Genomic DNA, 12,544 nt, shown 5'->3' with positions numbered 1-12,544 from the left:
AGGAAGTCAAAGACTTGTGAATATTTCTTTCCAGATCATCATCATGAGTTTTATTTTCTTTACTTTATGTATTTCAGAAAATTTTATCGAGTACATTTAAACAATTGGTTTTAAAAAATCAATAAAAAAGAAAGATGAAGAAAATAGAAAAAGCGTACATGATTTATTGATGTCCGGTGTTGGGGCATAAAAGTCTGCAATACTGACTGTTGTCTTCTCCCGCTCCATAGTGGTTTGTTCCCGTTTAAATAATGGACTAGTTATTTCCGCTTCCGAATCAGTCATTTCCTCTTCATCGTCATCGTTGTCATCCTCGAACTTATAAGATAAAAGAGATTTTGAGAAGCTTGAAATGAATCAAGACTGCATCAAAGGAAAACCAAACACGATCTTCGACAGAGACAACATCGATACAGAGACAACATCGATTTTCAAACATACTTTTCAACTTTTCAAGAAATTTTTATTTTAATTTGCAATTTGTAATTTGATGTTTTCTGACAAAATTACCTGTATCAAGATTTCTTAATTTTGCGTTAGTCGAGACCCATTTTTTTCGGGTCTGTATGAACATTGAAGACATAGGTACTTAAACAATTTGTTATGTTCAGTATGGAAGTCTTAAATAGTCATTGTTTATACAAGTAATCGAAATAGGAGCAAATATTACATCGATAGTACAAGCTACAAATCATAAGTCATAAGTCAATATTGCACTACCGGCCTTCCATAGTTCTCTTTAACAATAGAGGAACTTTACTATGATATAACCACTCATGGTTCTTACCTCAGCATCTAAAGCATTGTTGTTTGTCACTTGTTCGTCTGCTGATTCTCCAGATTCCGTGTCTTCACGTAGCAACAATTCTACATGTACAAGACAGTTAAATAAGATAATATAACATTGAATAGGTTCCAAAGAACAGATATTCTATGATATTTGGACATATTTGGACATGGTTAAACCAAAGCAAAATTGTTTGCTATTTTGAGCAAACATTACTGTTTGAATTTGATACGCTACTGTTCATGTGTGAAACAAGATTCTTAAATGCTTATATGCAAATAATGTATCATGGATTTCCTAAGATAAATCTGTTTGTCCATATAACCAACAAAATGATATTATACGCATTAAGACAATTGATCTCGGCATTTTCCGTAATTTTCCGCCAATAGTCGAGACTGAGTACAAACATACATTGTACGTTTGAAAACTGGCGCTTATCTGAATAAAAATGTATTATTTAAATGATTAAACTAATGATGTTTACATTAGTAATTATAAATACTGGTATATATAAAAAATGTAATTTCTTTTTTCAGAAAATGTGACATTTTATAAGATGGCACCAAAAAAAATACGAGAAAATACTCACGAGGCCGGCCAATCATAGCAACGGCGTGCCAAGAACCGCAAAATATTTTTGCTATACGACCACCACGGAAATTTTTATTGACGCCATGAGGTAGGAATATTTTGTGGGATGTTGGTTTATCTGGAAGTATTGTATGACTGTTCTTTCCCCACATGTACAGGAGTCCTTTTTCTGCAAAAAACAAAAAAAACATACTGACCTGACATGCATATCTTTTCCTGCTAAATTGTAAATAATCAATTGGACGTATTCGATTTGTCGAAGAAGCACTGTTTACATTCAGATCATAGGGGGTTCGAACTCGACCATGACCTTGTTTCTATGACTTGGATAGCTACTAAGGTACTCATGTGTGTAAATTAAATGTATTCTCACTCACAAAACAAACAAACTATATCTTAATTAAGGTACTCGGCCGCGGTAAACATGATTTAATTGTTACTTAGATATTCCTTAAACATTTGAATAATATCATAGCACAAGGAACGCATGTCCGGAATAAACCGGAAAAGGGATCGATGGCTTATAGCCTCTAAATATACCGGAAGTGGAGATGTAAACAGACAACCTACGGCCGAAAAAGCAAACAATGAAATATACTGGTTGGGGAGATAACTTCGGCTGGTTGATAAACTCGGCCTTTTATAATTTAATCGAGTTATCGGTTTTTTTTACGCTAATCAAGCTTACCATCTCGTACGAACGCTGGAATTCAACAACATCTGGAAATTTTGTCAAGTTTGGTAAGATATTTAAAAAATAACACAGACTTTCACCTTTTTGTTTACAAAACATGCCTATAAAAAGTACGGGAAATCCGATTGATGTGCGCATGCGCAGTAGATGCTCGTTTTGAGGCCCGTACAGGGCTACTTTTATTTATTGGCCGACTATCGGTAAAGCAGACGACGTTACCAGATGCAATTTGTAGATGAAATTCAGACTCACTTTTGTCTTGCTAACTCAGAAAAAAAGACTGTTTGGAAATTTAGTCACAAACGTCATATTTTAGTGCATTTGATTGAAATGTTTAATGGTTTTTTATATATAAATAAATATAGTGGTATTTAACCTACACAGTAATTATTGAAATATATGACATATATAGAGAAATAGTAACCCACCTGTTACCGCAGCGCTAAATGCCTCGCCACAATCTATTTGAATACATTTACATGTCACGTGACGGTCTTTCACTCGCTTAGGCGAAGACAAAAATTTAATTTTCTCTCCGTGACCCAACTGACCGTCGTGTCCGTATCCCCATGTGTACACACTTCCATTGGCTGTAAAACAAACTCACATGTAAGTTTTATTATACAACAATCTAAGTAGACATCCAGCTTATGAAAGCTTTTTAAAAATATGTTTAACCTCTTGCAATGATGATGGACATATTTATAGAATTTATCACATACCATTAAAACATTTGTTTCCAGAACACACTATTTAGTGTAATTTTAAAAATCAATACTTTGCACCACGACACAATTAAAATTTAGGTATGTTTTAATGGCAAACGACAAATGCATTGGAAACAAAATTGTGACAATGTTTTAGTGCACAACCTCTGCAGAGCTGCAACCTTTGTAGAGCAATAATCTCTTTACAAAAGTTTTGATTCAAAGTAGGACTCAACCTCTCTTCAGCGACACCTCCTTGTCTCTCAAACTCAAAGGGGCTGATGGCCGCTATACAGAGGTTGTTCTGTTTATTTTTAGGAAATGATAAATATACCTGTTAATGCCATGGAGTGTGTACTGCCGCCCGCCACAGATATTACATTGTTTCTATGTGTTGATAATTTAACAGGTTCTAACACATCATCCGTCTTGTTGCCACATGCTCTACCATATCCCCAAGCATATATCTCACCAGATTCTACAAATAGAGTTATTTTGCTTCAAGAGTGCGAGACAATAGTGGTTAAAGAGAAGTATGTGCTAACCCACAGAAAATCTGTGCTAACCCACAGAAAATAGTTTCAAATAAAATGATAAAGAATAAAAAAAAATCAAACCAAAATAAGAAAATAAATAAATAAAAATGTGTTAAATAAATGTGTACCTATTTAAAAAATATATTAAGCTTTGTTTGGTTTATGCAAAATATGCAAAACATGAATGTATTTACTATTTCTATCAAGATCTGTGAGAATGGCGGTCGATCTGTATGGCGGTGCGAATTAGCGGCCTAGCGATCAGAATTAACGGCCTAGAGGTGTGACGGTTTCCAAAACATGTACTCGTTACCTATATACCTGATCCATCTTATACTCCATTTGCATTTTTGAACTTATACATGTACTGATTTAATTAGTATTTTGCTTTCTTCAGTAGATGATCAACAAATTATGCTATTAATCCATTACTTAAAATAGTATAAAACATGAAAAAAGTATTCTAATTCGGCTGACCAGACATTCGTAAAGGTAGCATTTTATTTGGTCCAGAGCATAGCAGTCCATTCCTTCGCAGCCATTTTACGCATGCGCAAAACCTCGCCTTTTATTTATTTATAGAAATGTGTAATCTGTAGATGGTCGATGTCTTCGTCTAGCTTGAATTCCTATATTCTTAAACTTGATAGTATTGAAATTATTTTAATAATAACGAAATGTTCATATTTTTCAAGCTTGTGTCTGAGGCTCGTGTTGCTCAAATGCATGAACTGTAAAAAAAGTTGTAGGATAAAATGGTTACCTGTAACAGCCAATGAGTGTTGAGATCCGGCAGCTATTGTTTTGATTGGTTGATTGAGTCCCTCCAGGAACTTTGGTATCGTCGCCTCTTCTCGATCACCCGTGCCAATTTGCCCGTGCGCATTGTTCCTGGTTGAAAATAGATCAAGTATAAAAATGAAAAAGTTTCAATTTTGCTTGGGAAATTACATTTCATTTGTTCGTATTTCCGTCCATATTCCAGAGTACACATAACCGTTTCTATCTCGCAGCTTAATATAAAATGTAAAATGCAATATGCAATATTTAATTTTCAGTTCTTAAGACATGACCATGGTCGACTAGTTAAGGTTACCGGTTACAAATCACAAAAATACAGCTACATTATGGAATGTCATTGGTTCAATTTAGGTGCTGTCCGCGTCTGAAATAGTGCTCGAAGGGGCACAAGATGTATTCCTCCAAAAGGAAGTAATTATGTTCCATAAGGTACGTTTGAAAGTCGCCATGTCCCTTTTACATTGTTGGTGTGACATTTAACCACACCAAAACTAATCATATCACTTCTCTGCCAAAAAGGAACAGAATCAGTGCCGAAAATCATGATGTTGTTCTGTGAACCGTTTTGCGTCATGAATTTCTATGAAAGAACCTTGCTGCAATAATCCTTATCTGATAAATATTTCCGCCTTAATTGCTATATTTATAACTCTATAGCAAATATAACTGTTACAGTTTTCTATTTTTAGAATGTTTAGAACTTACCCAACACATGCCACGCCGCCATCTTGGAATCGAAATATCGTATGCTTGTCTCCACATGCGACTTGGGCCACCGGCTTGTGTAGAAGGAACTTCAGAAGTGTGGGCTGAGTCTTCAAAGGAAAAAGTTTAAATCTCAATTACATTTTAATATAAAACATCAAAAAGGTGATATTTGTGTAGATAAAGCTAATTTTAAAACAATTTTAGTCTATTTTATTTCAACATTTTGATATATTTGAAATTGCTAGATATAGCAGACACATGTATCAAAATAAGTACTTGTTCAAAACATCTCTTCGCACAGACAAAAACATCACACAATTTAACTTAAATTTGCATAAACCACTGCATATATATTTACATATTGTTCTCTTTTTCAATTATTAGAATAGTATAATGTACTTTTCTGTTAATAAATTTGCATCAGACATATGTCGTGATAGGTAGGCATGTAATCTATCTTTAATTTCGACAAATTCCGTTCCTTTCCGTAACTATTCTAGTGATGAAAGCTTCGGGTTGTCAAGTTGTCTGAATTTCCTGAGAATAACGAAAAGTTACGGAACAAGCCGAAGTTTCACGAGTGTAAGCAACTATTGCTCGTGACTTCTATGGAACATACAGATACAACAGAAGTTGTGTATTTTCAAACAAAACTCACTGCACACTATGGGTTGGTGTCAAAATAGGGACAGGTCCTCACGGTTAAGATACGGGTTCCAAGACCAACAAATAAACTATCAATAACTGGAGATATTAATTAGACAAGGTCACTCAAAGGGCATATGTGAGGGAAACTTGTTATAACAATTAAAAAAAACATGGCATCAAGCAGTGTTTTAGTTTCACACACAAAACAATTACCAAACACACAAACACGTGAAACTCGTGACGTAACTTACTACGCAATCGTTAGCGTTGTCGTCGTCATCGTCCCAGAAACTCTAAATTTGATATACATGTAGAATCTTTATCTTATAAATCGTCTTAGTCTCATTTTTATATCATGAACATCTTATAAAAAATTTTAGTCTCTTTTTTGTTTTATTTTTGTAATAATGAATGTTTTATTTTGTAACACATTTTGGATATGTGTATCTCACGAGTTGAATATAGTTGAGTTGAAAATTTTATGTATTTTATCCATATCTATAGTTATCTGTTACACAAGATGAGCATTTATACTATACGCAACTTTTTTTCGTGGTATGGCATGTCACATGATAACTGTCGCGCGGGGAGGTTACTTAATACTTAATCACACCAAATTAGATGTTGAATTTTGCATAAGCCGGTGCTAGAGGGCATGAACGACAACGTTACAACTACCTTCCACGGTCACAGGCTCTTGAAATGAAAAAGGGCCTACAACAAAATTAATTTTGCTTTGCTTGGCGTTCTTTATGGTTTCATATTACATTTTTACACATTTTTAGACAATCTTTCATTTAATCTTAATATAAAGAACACACTAATAATTGTGTATTCTTAAATATCAAGAGTAAATTCTTTTTTTACCATGACTGCAAAATAATAGACAGCACTGATTTTGAGAATTTGGCTCTCTATAAGATGCAAGAGGCATTTTGTAGTACAAGTGGTATCTTGGTGTATTTTACCTATTTAAGGTATGCTGAATCCGATAAAGGTGGATACCAAATTAAAAACTTGATCTTGACCATTGAAATAGCCATTTAAAATGACCACTTAAATGGCCGCCAAATTTCTTTATTATAAATGGATGATATATCAAAGAAAGGAAAAGCCGGAAATTTGTCACAAAGCATGTTTAGGTAAAAACAAATTAGACACCAAAACAGAATTAAAAGCACAAAACAATCCAATATGGCTGAAAAATCCAAGATGGCAGACATTTTTCTTTAGGCTAATATAATAGTAATATAGAAGTTATATTAAAGATAGTACTGAAAATTTTAAGGCATTTAAACATATTTAGGGTTTACGCAGCGAACACTACACTCTTTCCTGCCCTATATGCTAGATTTTATCTGGCACTCTATGCAAGCATATAGAGTGGATACTCGGATGCCTTCAGCGTTAAAACGTGTGCATGCAAAATATACATTAATGAAGGCATTTTCTCTGAGTTTTGGTGTTCGTTTTTCTGTTATCGGTCGTCGTCTTCGTTCTTCTGTTATAGGTTCTCGTCGCATTTCTCTGCTGTCAGTTCTTCTGTTATTGGTCGTGATCTTCGTTCTTCTGTAATCGGTCCTGGTCTCAGTTCTTTTGTTGTTAGATGTTCTGTTATCGGTTCTCGTCTCTGTTTTTCTGCTATCGGTCGTCGTCTTCGTTCTTCTGTTTTACGGTTCTCGTCTTCGTTCTTCTTCGTTCTTATGTTATCCGTTCTCGTCTCTATTCTTCTGTAATCAGAGTCCTGGTCTCCGTTTTCTTGTTGTCAATTTTTCTGTCATAGGTTCCCGTCTCTGTTATCGATCCCCGTCTCCATTTTTCTGTCATCAATCCTCGTCTACGTTGTCTTGTTGTCAGTTCTTCTTTTATCGGTCCCTGTCCTGTTCTGTTATCGGTTCTCGTCTTCGTTCTTTTGTCATCGGTTCTTGTCTCCTTTCTTGTTGTCAATTCTTATGTAAACCCGTCTCTGTTATCGATCACCGTCTCCATTCTTCTGTCATTAGTCATCGTCTATGTTCTTCTGTTATCGGTACCTGTTTCTGTTTTCCTGTTATCGGTCGACGTCTCTGTTTGCTTGTTGTCAGTTCTTCTGGTATCGGTCCCTGTCCTGTTTCTGTTCTTCTGTTAGCGGTCCTTGTCTCTGTTCGCTTGTTGTTAGTTTTTCTGTTATCGGTCCCTGTCTCTGTTCGCTTGTTATCGGTCCTCGTCTTTGTTCGATTGTTGTCAGTTCTTGTCTCCGTTTTTCCTTCTGTTATCGGTCGTCGTCTTCGGTCTTGTACTTTCGGTACTTGTTTCCTGTTCCGTTAAGGTCTTCTCTTGTTTCTATCGTTGCCGTCATTCTGTGTCTATGTCCTGGTTATGTCAATCTCGTAGTCATTTATTCGTTCAGTGGAGTAGCGGGGGATCGAACTCACGACCCCTTGATTTGTAGGCAGACAGTGTTACCACTGCACCATAGCGCCCGCTCTGAATAATAACCATTTTTGAAAATCCTTTATACATTAAATACTATTTCAATGGCTAACAAAGGGTGTATTACAATTATATTTTAACACCTCTACTATGTAGCCTACCCACGTGACTTTTATATGGTCAAAGAAAATATTACTCGATTTACAACAAATAATATTTTTATAGATAACTTTGCTGTTACTTTAAGATATCCTACAAAATATTTTTTAAATATTCATTTTAAAACATAAATACCATAATAAGTGCAAAATATATGAAAACACAATGAACAACTTAAAAAACAAATACTTAAAAAAATATCGTAGCTACAAATAATGTTGAAAATTACGGAACACCTGAAGTGATATTTTCCACACTTTCTCCCGGAATTGAATTCGTTTTTACGAGATAATAATTCCCAATTAGAAATATTATTTCGTTTTAACGAAATATAAAATCTTAATTATGAAATATTGATTCGTTATTACGAAATATTATTTCGTAAATACGAAATATTAATTCGTTATTACGAAATATTATTTCGTAATTATGGAATATTAATTTGTTATTACGAAATATTTATTCTTTGGTAATATTTATAAACTAAGCTTATTGTTAAATATAAGTCAAGTAAAAAAACATAAAAAGTGATTTTTTCAATCTTATTATTATACCTTAACGCGCTAGTAAAACAGTACTGTATATACTGTTTATTGAGCCATTAGGCTTATAATCGCTATATTTGGTGGCCAATCTCATTAAAATCTGATCATATTAAATAATCATTTGATTTTGACAAGAATAATTAATTGCATCATATTGTATCATAGTTTTAATGACCTATTTTAGTATTTTTAAGCGGCCATTTTGAATTGACCTTTTGAAGGACAAGGTCAATTTTATTTTCTTGGTATCCACCCTCATCGTCTTCAGCATACCCATATTAGGTTCAAACACTCAAGATATAACTTGTACTATAAAATGCCTCTAGCATTCATATTTTCTTAAACTCAGTCCATTCTATAAGACATGCGGCTTATTTATAAGAATTTGTTCACATACTAGGATAAAACTTCGATTTCATCAGTACGTAGTAATATGTATTCATTATGAATATAACATATATAGTAAAGAGTATGCCATTCTTTTCACATGCTTTGCTGTCTAAAGAAGTCTTGATTTCCGAATTCAAATTGAACTAAGTACATGTAATAAGTATTTATGATGTATGTAACATATATTATAGTAAAATGGAAAAGCATTGAAAGCAATGACATTCATTACATATGATATGCTGTCTAATATCATGTATACAATACATTCACGTATACGCTTATTAAGTGCTTTTTCAATTCAAAAATATTCTTCAAATGTACTACTTTTGGAGTATTCATCACCATGATAGGAAAATAATTCACCTGGTTTTCTTTGTAATTCTTTTGCCGGAAGTCGTAGCCAAGTTGGGCGTGGAAGTTGTTCCCGAAACTGAACACGTTTCCATTTTCCAGCCACACCATGGTGTGTCTCCCACCACACGACACACCGGCAACGTTGGGGATCGTGTCCTGGTTGGTATAAAGTGGAAGCCGTTGAGGCTCGAGCTTTGTTGTAATATCATTGGTGCCCAGCCTTTGAAAGAGCAAATCAGAAATTAAACATTGTGTTAAAAGAACAGCTCAGAGCGATGGTATATTTCATATTATTAAGCTCGTATTTATCTAGTATATACAATTGTAATACATTCCATCTATTGATGGTCTTCCTGTTATCTGTAAATATTCCTCAAAATTGAAAAAATGGTTTGGTCCGACAAGTCCATTTAAGATATTTCGTGCGACAAGGGTTAACAAGGGGACGGCCATTAACTGGGCATGCTATTAAATGCAACAACCAGTATTGTTTTTTGCATGATAATTTTAACTGCTTTTTGTGAAATCATGAAAAAACTTGAATACTTACTGCCCACTGTTGCCATTCCCCCATAGAAATAGTTCATTCGAATCTAGAAATAGAAAAAAAAGCTAACTGAAATACATTTTAATGTAAAAAGTAAAACATATCATTTTATATATTTTAATGATTATCATCAAGCAATCTTGTACATACCATTATACTATTAGTTATAAAGATTTTTGACAGGTTATATTGCCACAAATAAACGGTTGTTTGGAAATATAACCCAATTCGCTTTGCGAGGGTTATATTGCAAACAACCGTTTATATACGGTCATATAGCCTGTCAGGATTATTTATAACGAATTTATAATACAGAAAACTTCGTTTTTAGAGATAAAAAGTGAGATTTCTTTATAAATTTACAGCAGCCGTGTATATAAAACTATAAAAACGTCACGATTAGCCAATGAAAAGCGACGTTACAAACGTGCAGTTTTGTAAAATCCGGAAATATACACAAAATCTGATCGAATGATGATTCATAATCACCATCATTATCGTCTTCTTCGTCATCATCATCATTTTCATCATTATTATTTTTGCTGCTTTGGTGTTAAGCAAACTGGTACATGAGGGCAATATGGACTTTTATTGAAGACAATAACAGCAACGGAAATTTAAGCATATAGATATAAAGTTATCGTTATTTCCACAGATATACAACCACCGGTTGTAGAAAGAAGAAAGATTCAAGAAGCAATGGACTTTGAGGTCAAAGAAGCCAAGCGGTCTTAACGCTTTTATCTAATCTTTAAATAACAAGAATCATTAAAAGAATTTCTAAGCTAATACGAGTGTAACCTGCAAAACGTCATAACACGTGACTCCACGATTGAAAAAAAAACTATTATAGAGTGATTACTATTTCATCTGTTAGTATTCAAGAAGTACTATTAAAAATTTTGAAAAGTTTTAATAGCTGTAAATGCACGAACAGAGATTTTTATACTAGACAGACACAATCCCATTCATTATTTTCGTCTATTTTCTTTTCTTTTTTCAATTTTAGAATACGGGTTTTAGGTTCTAAGAGACAGGGGCTCGTTCCCGCAACTACAATTGCCCAACTGATTTAATAAATTCTCTGTATTAATAGAGCTGGCTGCCCGTATTTTGATGTGAACAGCTTTCCATTATATGCATTTATATTCGCGCTGGGAATTGGCGACGAATATAGTGCATTTCCAGCGCGTGAAAAACCGAAAACACTTAAATTATCAAGTATCCAATATGCATAAATCATTCAACTATTAACTGAATCTTCCACGTCTTGAAATAAAAGTATTGAATAAATATGAAATAATTGCAACATTCCTTTCAAAGTTTGATAGACGTCTTAAAATTTGTTGCCCCACATGACTTGTCAAGGGCGATAGAGTTTCAACCTCCCAGGAAACGTATAATCATATATCATTCCCGAATTATGCACATTATAAAACACATTAGCGTCATAAATTTTGACATTTTCGTGACTTCATTATCAATTTGTTCCGAGGAAGATTCTCTCGGCGAAATCACCGGGTATAACAGTTAATGTGCAAGACCAGAAACGACAAAGGCACTTTGCAGATTAGACTACGAACTATGTAGCCATAATGCAATGGATGGTAATCTTTTGTCAGGAGCAGGTCGATAAAATGTCGCAGAATATGCATTAGAAATTAGGGGCATTATCCTTATACTTCCTCAAAAAGGAAAGACCGGTGCAAGGCTCTAAATCTGAAATTAATTTTTGGATTTTTTGCAACATAATAATTTCAGGAACTTACTGCTAAATGGACCTTTTTGATGATTAGACAGGATTATTCATACTTCCAATTTAAAAGAAAATATAAGGTTTACAACCCATAGAAACTTAAGCATCTGATCATTATACAAAAAATTAATTGAAATACAGTTACATCATATGTATTTTCGAGAATCAACCTAGTGTATCACATAACTCCAAAAAATATGGCATTTCTTCATTTATTCGCGATTATTCACGATATTATCCGAACACCGACTAATCTACTTTGGCCAATAGAGGAAGCGTTGTTTAAGACGACGATTATGATCATCCGACCATCAACATGACCAGTAATCCAGGGTGAATTACACGGTGTTAATGTATCGTCCCTGATTTATGTAATTACGATCTTTATCGGTATAATCAGAGTACCTCCTAACTTCTCTTGGCTTTTAGAGGCTGTAGAAGACCAAAAACTGCTAAGGCTTCAATATTAATGACAGTATTTCATATTTTGTGAAGAAATAATGACGTCTCCCTGTTAACTTTTATTAACAAAGGGTGTAACGTAGAGGAAAATCAATGTCTTAATGATACCGCATGGTGATTTTGAAGATTGCATGTCAACGGTGTTGTAATTTTGTCTTACGAATTTCGGAAATCATACAATTTTTAGTTTTTTATTTTGTATCGGGAGGAAAATCGAACTCTGTGAGGACTGCAACAGAATATAGCGATTTTAAAGTTTAAAAGTTTTTAAAGGTTAAAAGATTTTATTAGGTTGTTAGATAAATATATTTGTATATATTATTAATATCTAAAATTGATTTTTAAGTAAAATGTCAGTTCAAGACTTTCGCAGAATGAAGGACTGATATATTTGTACATGTAATTATATCTTAGTTTCTGTTTACTATCGAACAGTACTGGAAT

General features: G+C 33.8%; 1 protein-coding gene across 4 annotated transcripts in view; it reads right to left on the bottom strand.

Moving 5' to 3' along the window:
- The window catches only part of LOC132722893 (X-linked retinitis pigmentosa GTPase regulator-like), a 63,545-nt gene that overhangs the window by 8,839 nt on the left and 42,162 nt on the right, over positions 1-12,544 (bottom strand). For 3 of the 4 annotated variants that reach the window (XM_060707481.1, XM_060707482.1, XM_060707479.1), the window contains exons 3-12: positions 9,886-9,928; positions 9,345-9,555; positions 5,727-5,768; positions 4,825-4,934; positions 4,082-4,209; positions 3,117-3,260; positions 2,504-2,665; positions 1,380-1,550; positions 788-867; positions 159-318 (exon numbers count right to left, since the gene is read on the bottom strand). In XM_060707481.1, the coding sequence (XP_060563464.1) occupies positions 159-318; positions 788-867; positions 1,380-1,550; positions 2,504-2,665; positions 3,117-3,260; positions 4,082-4,209; positions 4,825-4,934; positions 5,727-5,768; positions 9,345-9,555; positions 9,886-9,928 (1,251 nt within the window). The remainder of the gene's footprint in view (positions 1-158; positions 319-787; positions 868-1,379; positions 1,551-2,503; positions 2,666-3,116; positions 3,261-4,081; positions 4,210-4,824; positions 4,935-5,726; positions 5,769-9,344; positions 9,556-9,885; positions 9,929-12,544) is intronic. The other variant, XM_060707480.1, reaches the window with a different exon arrangement.

Source organism: Ruditapes philippinarum, unplaced genomic scaffold (assembly GCF_026571515.1).
Source record: "Ruditapes philippinarum isolate M1 unplaced genomic scaffold, ASM2657151v2 ctg34_1_1_1_1, whole genome shotgun sequence".
Classification (NCBI taxonomy): Eukaryota; Metazoa; Mollusca; class Bivalvia; order Venerida; family Veneridae; genus Ruditapes; species Ruditapes philippinarum.
The sequence above is the reverse complement of the archived record's forward strand: the minus strand, read 5'-3'. Positions and strand labels throughout refer to the sequence as shown.